The sequence below is a fragment of the Argopecten irradians genome, chromosome 5 (assembly GCF_041381155.1).
Source record: "Argopecten irradians isolate NY chromosome 5, Ai_NY, whole genome shotgun sequence".
Classification (NCBI taxonomy): Eukaryota; Metazoa; Mollusca; class Bivalvia; order Pectinida; family Pectinidae; genus Argopecten; species Argopecten irradians.
Genome location: NC_091138.1, coordinates 40,648,855 through 40,662,747, shown reverse-complemented (window position 1 = coordinate 40,662,747; position 13,893 = coordinate 40,648,855). Strand labels below are relative to the sequence as shown.

General features: G+C 36.0%; 2 protein-coding genes across 6 annotated transcripts in view; one reads left to right on the top strand and one right to left on the bottom strand.

The window, feature by feature from the left end:
* LOC138323854 (exportin-6-like) overlaps nucleotides 1–13,893 on the bottom strand; it is a 603,808-nt gene that overhangs the window by 144,946 nt on the left and 444,969 nt on the right. The window lies entirely within an intron of this gene.
* LOC138323852 (calcium-dependent protein kinase C-like) overlaps nucleotides 1–13,893 on the top strand; it is a 156,000-nt gene that overhangs the window by 62,172 nt on the left and 79,935 nt on the right. For all 5 annotated transcript variants that reach the window (XR_011208598.1, XM_069268746.1, XM_069268749.1 and 2 more), the window contains one exon: nucleotides 7,504–7,612. Coding sequence is in view for 4 of the 5 variants with exons in the window: in XM_069268746.1 (XP_069124847.1) it covers nucleotides 7,504–7,612 (109 nt within the window). In the remaining variant the exon portion in view is untranslated. The remainder of the gene's footprint in view (nucleotides 1–7,503; nucleotides 7,613–13,893) is intronic.

The window sequence follows — 13,893 nt, the reverse complement described above, 5'->3', positions numbered from 1 at the left end:
TGTACGTGAGCTGTCTTATGAGATTCTCTCCACGTGATAACCCTGTCAGGTCTGAGAGAAAAGATTCTCGCCCTACATTGATTGAACAATGTGACCAAGTTACTTCAATCTGAACAATGTCATGATCACGTAGCCATTACCACTGGGATTCCAACCCCTAACCTAATTTGTCACATAGCTAAGTAAGTAAGCCAGAGCCCACAAACATCAATTTCCCATAGGAAGAACTACAGAAGCTCTTTAAGGAAAAAAATCCTAAATGAAGGAACTTTACTTAAATTGTGAAATATTGTTTAATCTAGACACAGTTTCATGAAATTCCTTAAATTAAAAGTTTTCAAAGGATAATATTACAGAAGTGATAAGGATTTTTTTTTAAATTCTGCAATTCTTTCCTGTGAAGAACTTTTAGTAAAGGAATTCCTCAGATTAAAGGAATGTTCATGAAACTGGGCCCTGGACTCAGAAGTATAAGACCTTTGTCCATTGATAATATTACAGACAGTTGCATCGGCAAAGCTTATATACTCGTGTATATCTAGTGAGGTAAGAAAATAAACAGACTATAATGAGTCTAGACAGTAACTTTCAGCAAACGAAGGGTATTGTAGGAGATATATGGACAGGCTGTGAATGATCTGATATATTACTCTAAAACGGAAAAAAAAAATGTCCATTGGGAAGTTCTGGGTTTCCACACAATTTCTTCATGGATTGGCATATTCTTTGAAGAATGCTTGACTTATATATGGGAAGCACTATTTATCATTCCTTTTTAAGGAAATCAATTTTCATGTTTGTATTTGGGACACAGTGTTTCACCAACATATTGCTTGTGAAAAAAATCTATTGACAATAACTTGGAGTAGATGAAATATTTCTGCAATTTCTCTTGATCAATGTTAAATAGCAAAGAGACTTTTAGGTTGAAGTTTTATTAAAGGACATTTACAGAAGCAAGAAAAAGAGATAAAAAAGACAACATCAATTGCCTTCAAAATGAATATTGAAAACTGTTTCCCCAAAAGAAATTATTATGACCATTCGACTGGTTAGACGATATCATTTACATTTTGATGGTGTTGAAGATTTCTTGCCACCAAACAAAATAAAATTCAAATTGAAAATTAAAAAAAAAACCCACTCATCAGTCATCAAATGATATACAGATTAGAAGGTGAGAAAAAGCTACATAAGGTCGTTGATTTCCCTTTCAGTAAATTAATCATTTTCAGTGAATTATAGTATTTTTCAACATGAACGTGTGTTGGTCAAATTTTACCTCCTTAGACTAAAATCAAGGTCATTTATGTCGGAAGGTATTTTTAAAAAATTTACTTTGTCAATACTGAATAGTTGGTAATAGTCGTGGGAGCTTTAATTTCACTAAATTCGCGGATCCATCCAATTTTGCGAAATTTAACACGCCGAGAAAACTTATCAATTTACATATCATAGCCTGTTGTATGAATGATGGTTTCAAAGACTGCAACGATAACTCTCGAAAATAATCTCCCGCGAATAAATTCCAAACAGAAAATCGTGAAATTCTACACCTACGAAATTTTATAACTATACAGTATGCGAAATATAATCTCTTTAAACTTATGCGAAATTTAATATCTCCGATCTTATTTTAAAATGGTAGTTGTGACAGTTAGTAGCAACAAGAGAGAGTAGATTTACTATTACATGTATCTATTAACAAGTTTTATCAAAGAATATTCAGATATTTTACTGATTTAGATATAAATGCCACATTATTGGAGAATTAATCTTGCTCAGAGATGTAAAGTTTATTGTTTTATGACATGTAAAGGAAATTTTACCTGAACATGACGGACTGAAATCAGACGTGGGGGTGTCAATTTGCTTTATCCCTTAAATATTACTGAGCCGTTTAATTTGTAACTAGATAGAAAATGCTTCATCCTTTGATAATGAAATCTCAGACGTATGGCTATTTATAGCTGTTTCAGATGTTTAATAATTACTAGCAGTAGAGAAAAAAAATCCAGTGAAAACATTAACTCCTGTGATTCTGTCCTTTATTGAATTCCACTTTGTATACGTATATAGTATCAAGGTCCGCGCAGGCCCATGGAAACCAGCATCAATCGACTGCGACTTTAAGCCCATGACTAGTAATTTTACGACAGGACTAGAGCCAATTGTAATGAACTAGTCCGATTGGACTAGTGGCTCCTCAAGCAATTAAAATCGATAAGAACTGTATTTATACGAGCAGTGGTCAATTACATTTTTCGACACATTTTTAGTGCATTCTGTATGCAACTGTTTCTGTCCAGATGCATCATTTTGTGAGAATTTTACATTCAAGAACGCATCTCATGGCCAGTTTGAGGCCTATACCCTGCATCTCGTTGTCAGTTTGAGGCCTATAGCCTGCATCTCATGGCCAGTTTGAGGCCTATATCCGCATCTCCAGTTTGAGGCCTATACCCTGCATCTCGTTGGTCAGTTTGAGGCCTATAGCCCTGCATCTCATGGTCAGTTTGAGGCCTATACCCTGCATCTCATGTCAGTTTGAGGCCCTGCATCTTCATGCCCTGCTCTCTTCAGTTTGAGGCCTATAGCCTCATCTCATGGTCAGTTTGAGGCCTATAGCCCTGCATCTCGTGGTCAGTTTGAGACCTATAGCCGCATCTATGGTCATATTGAGGCTATACTGCATCTCATGGTCAGTTTGAGGCCTATAGCCCTGCAGTCTCATGGTCAGTTTTGAGGCCTATAACCGCATCTCATGTCAGTTGAGATATAGCCCGTTTCTGATCATTGAGGCTATAGCCCTGCATCTCATGGTCAGTTTGAGGTCTATAGCCCTGCATCTCATGGTCAGTTCGAGGCCTATAGCCCTGTCTCTCATGGTCAGTTTGAGCCTATAGCCCTACATCTCATGGTCAGTTTGAGGCCTATAGCCCTGCATCTCGTGGTCAGTTTGAGACCAATAGCCGTGCATCTCATGGTCAGTTTGAGGCCTATAGTCCTGCATCTGTGGTCAGTTTGAGTCCTATATCCCTGTGTCTCGCGGTCAGTTTGAGGCCTATAGCCCTGCATTTCATGGTCAGTTTGAGGATATAGCCCTGTGACTCATGATCAGTTCGAGGCCTATAGCCCTACATCTCGTGGTCAGTTTGAGTCCTATAGCCCTGTGTCACATGGTCAATTTGAGGCCTATAACCCTGGGTCTCGTGGTCAGTATGAGGCCTTTAGCCCTGCATCTCGTGGTCAGTTTGAGGCCTATAGCCCTGCATCTCGTGGTCAGTTTGAGTTTTATAGCCCTCCATCTCATGGTCAGTTTGAGGCCTATAGTCCTGCATCTTATGGTCAGTTTGAGGCCTATAGTCCTGCATCTCATGGTCAGTTTGAGGCCTATAGTCCTGCATCTCATGGTCAGTTTGAGGCCTATAGTCCTGCATCTTATGGTCAGTTTGAGGCCTATAGTCCTGCGTCTCATGGTCAGTTTGAGTCCTATAGCCCTGTATCTCATGGTATGTTTCAGGCCTAGCCATGTATATAAGTCAAAGTAACTCAATATCAAAGTTTGCTTTTAGTTGGAACATATGGAAGAATTTAGTGTAGTTAAGGTAAAATTGGGTCACAGTGACCTAATTTTAGTTGCATGTTTTGATTATGTTTGTTATAGTGACTTGAACTAAACACCAGTGGTGTTTAATGTTCTTTGATACGCATAGATGATGTAATATAGGTCACTATGACTTACTTACATCCACTGATTAATATACATAGATGGTGTTAACCTGTAAACGTTTACTTATATAGGTCACTGTGACCTACTTACATCCTCTGATTAATATACACATAGATGGTATCAACCTGTAAATGTTTACTTATATAGGTCACTGTGACCTACTTACATCCTCTGATTAATATACACATAGATGGTGTCAACCTGTAAACCTGTAAATGGTTGTGACTACTATCCTTGATAGAGGTCACTGTAAAGTTTACCTTACTTACATCCTTTGATTAATATACACATAGATGGTGTCAACCTGTAAATGTTTACTTATATAGGTCACTGTGACCTACTTACATCCTCTGATTAATATACACATAGATGGTGTTAACCTGTAAATGTTTACTTATATAGGTCACTGTGACCTACTTACATCCACTGATTAATCGTTTGTCACACTTAACTGATAGACTAACGGTCTCATTAACAGATAAAATGGTTTCCCTGTCACCAGTTAAGGATAAGAAAGATTTGACTGGTTAATTGATTGACTTCTCGCTTACAAAGCCAACACTAAATCTGTAGAATCCGTCACTGCAGACTTTATTGTAATAGATTAATTCTAAATTCGGCCGTGGCAGACACTTCATTGTGTCCTGATGTATGGAGGAATTGGTGGGATTGGAGACCACACTATGTCTACCATACAGGGTCTATATATAGGCTTGATTAGAGTATATTGTGATAAGACTTGGGCTAACCTAGAAATATTGTAACAACACAGGCCGGGAGACAAAAAAGAAACGAGGACAATGTAAGAAAACCAACAGAGAATCTCTTAAAAGAAAATATAAGGAACCAGTGTCAAAACCCAAGAAAAAATATATCTAAAAAATGTGCCAATGTATAATTCCAATAAGAGAGAACAAATGAAACAAAATATGAGAGACAAAATGAAGAGACCAAAATAGAAACATTTGGCATACAATAAGGATGTCAACATAGGACTAACTTATAACTAACTGTAATAACATATTACAGAGTTATCTGCCCTTACGGGTAGGTATTGATTGTGACGTCATGTGTTTGAGAGCGTAACGTCATACATTTCGGAGAAAACGACGTAACTTGCGCTCACAAAATAATGACGTAAGAATCGAAACATACCAGCAAGGGAGCTAACTCTGTAATCTGCAAAGACGGAATAGGCCAAATAATGTTGTTCTCTATTTTCCATAAAGGGATGGTGTTTTTTCATTGCAATAATTAATACACTAGTTTTCTTTTACTCTACATGTCTATGACTGAATAAGACACTGAAGGTTGCGACTTAATTTCATTCATTTGAAATAAGGAAATGGTAGAACATGTTGTCATTTTCCCTTTAAACTTATTCTGGCAGACATTTGTCTATCCTGCAGTTTCAATAATTTCATCATCAGAAATTACAATGTTTATAATTTTTTCTACATCAGCATAAAAAGCTTACCTGCATTAATCATTTGAGTGACATCAAAGGGAATTGTATATAAGCTACATCTACATGTGCACGGTTCACATTCCGTGACAGCTCACCTGTCATGAAAAGTGCAGGTGGCTTTTACCTTAACATGGCATGTCCACTCATTCGTAATTCATAGTTTTGTTTTTAATTTTAGTTTTGCATTTGTTATTCCAAATATGTAATCAGATATAACAATGAAAAATACATGAAAGGTGTGTAGGATTTGAACATAGCGTTATGACTGGAAGCAAGTTTATTACATTGAAATGATAGCTTCTTTTTTCTGTTGTTTAATACAGATGTGCTTCTTAGACCCTTTTTTTCTGCTTATTATATAAGAGGCTTATTGTCGTCAAAACCTCATCATCAAACTCATTAATTATCATTAATTACCTTTTCTTTGTAGGAGGTAGTGACACAGGCTAAGCTCATGTTATGTCATAAATGTACGCTTTATGTGGTTCAAGGTCATCAATGCATGATGAGCTACATATGTTAAGGTCATCGGTTGACATCATTTGGGCCAAGGTCATAATATGGGTCAAGGTTATACATCAATTAACTATTCACTTGGTTCAAGGTCATTATTGCAAACACATCATTTGCTTCAAGGTCATAAGTACACATATAATGAAGTATTATAATATTTTGTATCATAAAATAATAATTTGGGTCAAGGTCATTGATGATAATAATAGGTCAAGGTCAACAATTGCTGCATATATCATTTTGGTCAAGGGTAATGTTTAAACCATATAGATATAATGTGGTAAAAAGGGTTGATTAATTATAATTGCAACAATTCAAGCCAATTGTTTTGAACCTGAGATAATATAAAAAAAAACTGGATAATTTTAACAGAAAAGATAATGTAAGAAAGATAATCAGTCAACTTTTATTTTTTTAGAGAAAATGGAATGTCTGCACGGACTCATCTCTAGATCCAGTAGAGTATTATTGATGTGATATAGTCATGTACAGAAAATAATCATTTTTGTTAATTGTATTCATGTTTTTGTATTTTTGTTTTTGTTTTAAAGTCTATGAATTTATAGTTTCAAATCACAACAAATATCTAATTGGTCATTATTTCAGTTAGAATGTACATCACCTGTGATAATGTATACTAAATACCAACACTTCCTTTCAGAAGGTAATGTTACTGATGTAACCAAACCTGAGGTCATTACCGATCTATATTCTGACCCCCGTACACTTCAGATTATATCCCATACCAAGCAGTTCAATCTTTTCATTTCTTGATTTAAAACCCTTCCGACAATTTGTATAAAAATCTGTTGTAATATATGCTTGCTTTATAGTTTTCAATTCTGAACAATTTAAATCATATTTTTCTGGTGTGTCCTTTTCGTACTACCATTATAACATATGTATCTGGAGAGTGTGCTTATATAGCTAGCTCCTTGACGCTCCTACTGAGTATAAGTGTGCCGTGCACTTAAAATACTATCGTAGATTTATATGCTATCTTTTTTAATGCGGAGTTGTCTGCTCTTATGAACAAGTATTTAAATTGTGCAGAACTACTGTAATTTAACATAATTTCATAGCAACTTTATTTCTTGTTTTAGTGCCTATTTGTTTTTTGCAACATTTTAATTTTGCAATTTAGGGTCCTATGGCTCTATACTGTGTCTATATTTTTGACACAATTTTACTGTAATTGATTTTTACCATTTTTAGTTAAGTGGAAAGAATTACACAAAAAAATCAGTAAATTTACTAAGTAAATATGTGTTCTGTGAAAAACTAGAGCTTTATCACTCTAACAGCGCTACTATACGGTCAATATTTGGTCATAACAGCAAATAACTGAAACAAAAAGGTAGTATTGTAGACTCTGTTAAAATTAACCACAAAAAGCTGTCATTAATATTCTTACTGAGCCATTTAGATGAGATCAGGGATAAGATATGGATATAGGAATTATTTATAGGATATATTTCAAAACTTCAAACAATCTATGATATTGTATACAATCATGTTTTTGGATTGTTGGGAAAGTCATGACTTTCTGTCGGATGTATTATATCTACTATGGTATGATTGTAAATGGAACAGTCCTGTTTCTAATATATACATACAAAATACTTTTAGACCATAACATGCACAGTGGTAGAAATGGATATTAACTGTTACCTAGTGACCAATTTATGTTTAAGAGTTTTCAATTCTTTTCGAACATTTTTAGAGTTTGCTTCTGCTTATCTGTCTTGAGAATGAATCTTTAATGCTATTTTCTTGTTTTGTTTTTCAGTCAACAAATTCGCACAAGTTTAAGTTACACACCTATGGCAGTCCAACGTTCTGCGACCATTGTGGATCTCTTCTTTACGGACTTATTCACCAGGGGCTTAAGTGTGATGGTAAGTACATCAATTATCTCGTTACCATAACGACAGCGGCCATTGTCTACTGGACGTCTTCTTTATCTCAATTTACCATGTCATTGCGGACCTTCCGATCTCAAGTGAATACAGACGAAATCAAGAGCTAGAAAATGTCGCTTTTCTTTTTGTGATTTCTCCTAGACACCAGTTGTCCATGTAATGTCACGAGGTTTAAAAAATGGAAAAATAATGGTGTCTAGGCTGGGGGAACTTTACTCTGCTGATGGCAACTTAACTACCGTATTAGACCTGGGCTGTCAATCATTTGATATTCCTGTATATCTGAGAGTCTCAGAGCATTTTTGTCATCTTACCAAAAAATTGTAAATATTCACTGGAAATGTGAAAGCTGTCATAGAAAGGATTTTCTGCCTACAGTATTTTTGAAAAAAATTTACTTTAATTAATTGTCTAAGCCATTCTATAAAAAAATTCTGGAGAATATCAACAGCTGAAGCAGAAATGGAGTTGTTTAAAAACTATCTCTTGCAATCTGAAATTGAAACTTAAAATAATTATGTAAAAGTAATTGACAACAAAATATTGCAATGTAAAAACATTGTCTGTCAAGGAATGAACAATTTAATCTCTCATGGCTAAAACTAGGACAAATCAGTGAATGGTGGGAGAAAAAACATCGGATGTGCTGATATGTTTGTTTTGGATTATAATCGGGTTGTAAATTTAAATTAACTTTGCAGCTGTGTTTAATTCCCATTACTGGATAGAGATAAATATTGGTAAATGGACGATTGAATTCATTTCCTTTTGTAAATAATTAAAATGTTTAGTAATTTGATGATAATGTTATTGTTAACAGTTGGGTAATATCTCGGTATGATGGGAGATAACTTAGGTTTTAGATGTTTACTATATTATATTCCAACAGAATGAAAATCCATTTGTATGAAATGATTTTCACATTTCTACAACCCTAATGAAAAACTACCCTAATACTTGACTGGTGAAATGTAGTGATGGTCCCCCCCCTCCCCCACCCCCAATTGCCCTTGTGGTACTCCAAGTTTCCTCCACCTCCCAAACTTGGCACTTTCTTAAATTACCCTGGCTTTTAATAGGGTGTAAAACAAAAACAAATTCAATTTAATTTGCACTTTCTTATGCATCGAGGAGATTCGGAGAAGTGCTGAAATCAGCACAAAATAGCAGCAATATCGCCCGTCCAGGAGAAACTGTTGACGTGCGGTGCCATGGGAAATTTATGTGTTGATATTAATTATTCGTGCATTTCGAAGATGAAACAAAAATTTATTGATTCAAAGCAAAACGTTATGAATTGACATGGAATGTTGACAAGAGATTGTGTAATGTAGCATTGCAAATTAATTATTGTGAATGTCCTGGGAAAAGTAAAGTGAACTCGGATACTCTCACTACCTAAAAGGGTCCGTAATTAATAGAATTAATTAGTATTACATTACATAGATGAGGTATACAGAACCCAATAGCGACCAGGTACTTATATCTACCTGATTGAGGACCAGGCAGCCAATTCCGCCGTATAGAACACATTTCTGGCTAGACATACCCTTTCTGATTGATGTAGGTGCCATAAACTAGTCACGGATAATGATATCCAAAAGGATTATGCTCCCGATTCGGTACTTGTTGCTCCAAGTATTTTTATATAGTCACTAATGCTCCCCTAAAGTAATACTACATATACAGTACTTCAGTCATCTTGTGGTCAGTTGTGCCCTATACAGCTGTATGATCCACCACGGAAGGGATATGCAACGAAACTCCATGAAACTCGCACAGTATCAAAAACTGATCAAGTGAAACTTGAATTCTTGGAAAATTAACTACAAAATGGTGGCTTCATCGTCAAGGACGATACCTCTGACATGCGTTCCAGGTAAAACATAAAGACGATTATCCCATTTGATATGTTTAAAGACATTGTGTCATATATGGTATGATACTGCATAACGCTTTAAATTCATGAAGCGCAATTTTTCGCAGGTTCATAAATGGAACATATTCGTTTGGTTGTGATTTTGCAGTACACAGAAATTCTCTATATGCAATATTAGCACTTTTGCCTAACAGTATAGAACGAATATACGTACCCGGCCTACTATACCTTTCGGCCGGGTACGAATTGGTCCCTATGTGTCCTATTGGAGCAGTGCCCTCCGAAAATCACACCGGCACAATTTTCTATACTTTTTTGTAGGTTTCCAATTAATTTGTGTGTATACAAGCATTTAAATATCATTTTTGTCGAAAACAAACATACCTGCAATTCTTAATACCTACCGTACCGCCCACAAAACGTCAAATTCATACTTTGTAGACTTGCGGTATAAATTCTCTTCAGAAAGGTCTTCATATGTGCATATGTAAAACCAAATGTCTCGCTGATAATTTGTTATTTTATATGGTTAAGTTTGATTGCCTAGTGGGTTAGCGATATAAAACAAGTACGAAAAAATGCATGCAAATATTTAGATAATTACTTTGCTCCATTAGAAGTAATAGACACCAACTGTAGCTCTAAAGACGACAGCATTTTCTGTCGAAAAGTCTTTTAGCTACAATATTACTGCTGATAACAGGAGTGAAACTCGTAATATTTTGCTATTGTTTATAATTGATAGATTTCAGGAAAACAGCAAATAAAGCAAAAATAACCATCCTGCAAAATTTAACCGCTAATATATATATATATATATATATAATAGGTTAATATATTATATATATATATATAATAGGTTACCATTTTATGAAGAATAATGTTCCAATTCTGAAAAAAACAGAATGACTGATCATGTGAGTGTTTGGTTCTGTATCACTATCATTGAAATGCTTAAACTGATATTTGATATGTAATATTTGGAGATATATCTGACCAGTACATTTATTCTCTATTGTTATAATTCACAAGTTCTTCTTTAAACCATTTAAACAAGATTTCAATTTGATGTGTACTGAATATTTTATTTCAGTTGATTGCTTATGTATTCAAAACTTGACAACTTCACCGCTAAGAAAGTTACAATATAGATTTATTTGATTCCTTCATGAACCAGAAATGGGAAGCAAAAAGAATTTAATATCTTATCAATGTGAAATAGTTAGATGGAGTACAATCAAACCTGTTTTAATAATACAGCCCACCCAAGGTACAAAGTCTAATAGAATTCCCCCTTGAGAGCGAGACAAGGAATTATCTCTAACCCCAGACAAGGATATCCACAGTTTTATCGGTGTGAGATTTTTCTATCTCACCCTAGGGTAAAGACAAGCTACACAAGATCTTTGCACATGCTGAACAATTATAAAATGTCACGACAACAGTATCATGACGTCACGGTAATAGTATCATAAGGTCACCACAACAATGAAATAACGTCAAAAAGACGTCGAGGACGACGATTAATTATCTATTATGGCCTGGTTGTTAGAGGGCACTTTTACCTCATAGTATTGTCAAGGGATGGAATAGTGCCCGAGCCAAAGGAACATGAGTAACTGTCTTTTGTAGAAAAGCAACATTTGCTTCCATCCCCGCACACAACAGCCTGTCCGCCATCTTTTGCACTATTGCAAATAGTAGCCATGTGTATAGCCAATCAGAATCCAGTATTTCGTCACGTGATGTACTAATTGAGGTTACGTCATCCTCGCTTATATAAGTGACATGTTTATTTGAGACACAAAGTGGTACACGGGGTAAGAGAAAAAGAATCATTCACCCTCTTCGGGGTGTGACGTACAGGAGATCTCAACCCTCGGGATAAGATTCCTAGGCTGTCAAACACTCAGCAAAGCCACCAAAGTGTGTTAGCTAGGCAAGGAGAGAGGAAGGGCTAGTGCACTATGCCATGGACCGCTGCCACCAAAGTGTGTTAGCTAGGCAAGGAGAGAGGAAGGGCTAGTGCACTATGCCATGGACCTCTGCCACCAAAGTGTGTTAGCTAGGCAAGGAGAGAGGAAGGGCTGTTGCATTTTGCCATGGACCGCTGCCACCAAAGTGTGTTAGCTAGTCAAGGAGAGAGGAAGGGCTAGTGCACTATGCCATGGACCGCTGCCACCAAAGTGTGTTAGCTAGGCAAGGAGAGAGAAGGGCTAGTGCACTATGCCATGGACTGCTGCCACCAAAGTGTGTTAGCTAGGCAAGGAGAGAGGAAGGGCTAGTGCACTCTGCCGTGGACATCTGCCACCAAAGTGTGTTAGCTAGGCAAGGATATATAGTGTCTGGTAAAAGTTCTGACTCCGGATTTATTTGGTCATTGACCTGATATGTGAAGTACATTTCTGTTGAATGTTTGATTTTAGCCTGAGGTATAATCCATCACTAACTACTGCAGACTTCCTGTTCGCAGAAACTGCTTTTGTTGTCCGTGTCTCCAAACGAGGCTTGCAGATCATAAGGCAGCCGTAGACTCGAAGGAGTAATTGATGAAAATACTCGTTACCAGTAATCGAGTCGCCTGACTACTATGCGGAGAGAAGAAATTACCCAGGGATATGTCCATTATGTAAAACATCTAGGTATTCTGTCATTGTCGACTGACCAGTACAAGTTCTAGATGTATTGTAGAAAGAGAAAGCTCATTACCTTGATAACATCCACTAGTCAAAACTAGGGCCAGATGAGGTATCGATGAAATAAAGAAATATAGTAAAATTCAAAATGAAAATCAATATATCTATTAAGCTCTCAGTTTTTCAGCTATTTTTTTTATTTTTCTTATCAGCACAGTAAAGAAAATTGATTATCCTATTTGAATTACAGGAAAGCCTTATTGGAGATAGGATGTTACTTTAGGATTAGATTAATTGGTGTAATATTCTATTAACAGTCAGAGTCATTTATGGAAATTCCACATTTAGAAGGTGAAGAAAAGCCAGATTACTCAGGGAAAAACCACCAACCAGCGATTGATCAGCCAAGCAACTATCCCACCTGGGAATCAAAACTCAGAGGGCTTGTGGTAATGCATTTGCATATTGGAATATCTTGACCACTCGGCCACCACAGCATCTTATTACTATAAATGATGATGTGACTATTGTGGACATCATGAAATGATGACATATTACACAATTTGTCATAGTGCACACTAGTTGTCTTGTCAGCAGATATTTAGATTGTGTCTGGTTCAGTCACACCAACCTTCAACAAAGGCCCGTCAGCGAATGTTACTTTTGTAGGCATCATGAAATAATGACATATTACTCAATTTGTCATAGTGTACACTAATTGTCTTGTCAGCAGACATTTAATTTGTGTCTGGTACAGTCGCACCAACCTTAAACAGCCCCTTCAGCAGACATAAACGGCTTTCATTGGCCTTATTTGATATTCCTTTATATATCCACAAAACTCTTTAAAAATTTAATTGTCGCCAGAAGATTGTTGAAGAAAGATTTGATAGTTCTGTGTTTCATAGATTTTGAATAGTATTGGGATTTGAAGTATATGTGAAGTATGACTACTGAAGGTTTTACTGAGTAGTTAAGGGTAGGAAGTGGTCGGGGAAAAGGTTGTCAAAAGGTCAAAGGTCGGTGTTATATTTCTTCTTCAATACTAATAGATATGATATTGCCTTTTAATCTATTGCCTATACACAAAAGATATCCTGGTGGACTTTCCTCTGTATTTATTACCTACCATAGACTGCTATGATCACAGTACGGCTGTCCATAGACTTTTAATAGCACCTACAGCAGTTCATGTCTGTTCGTTTTACTGGTGTGACATTTCTCATTACCACCACTACCAGGCTTGGCAGCGATCTGCAGAGCGATGGGAATAAACTGAAAGGCTCATATTTACAGTTTTTACAGAGTTGAGTTTTCATTGGCTTTCATGACTATGGATTTTGTCAGCAAAATTTTATCTTCGAGACAATTAATCTTCCGTAACACTACCATCCTGCACTAATTTGGTTCTCTTATTTGTAACCAATCTTAATTCAATTTCGCCTGATTCAGTGCAGTCGTCTTCAAACACCTTCATTGATTACTTAATCCAACTCATTTGAAGACTTAACATCTGGAATTGGTTTCTTCTTTCTTTTTGTCTTTCTATTCTTTTAGCGTTCAGATGTTCCCTAATATCAGTGACCCCAAGATGGCCCTATAACTGTTTTTTTTCTTCGCATTTCAGAACCCTATACAAATAAAACAACTTAAACCTTCTTGTTTTTCATACTGTCTTCTTTGTGCTTTTGTTTGTTTACAAGCTATAGTTTCTTTAACTTTCAAGATATTTTTATTTTGAA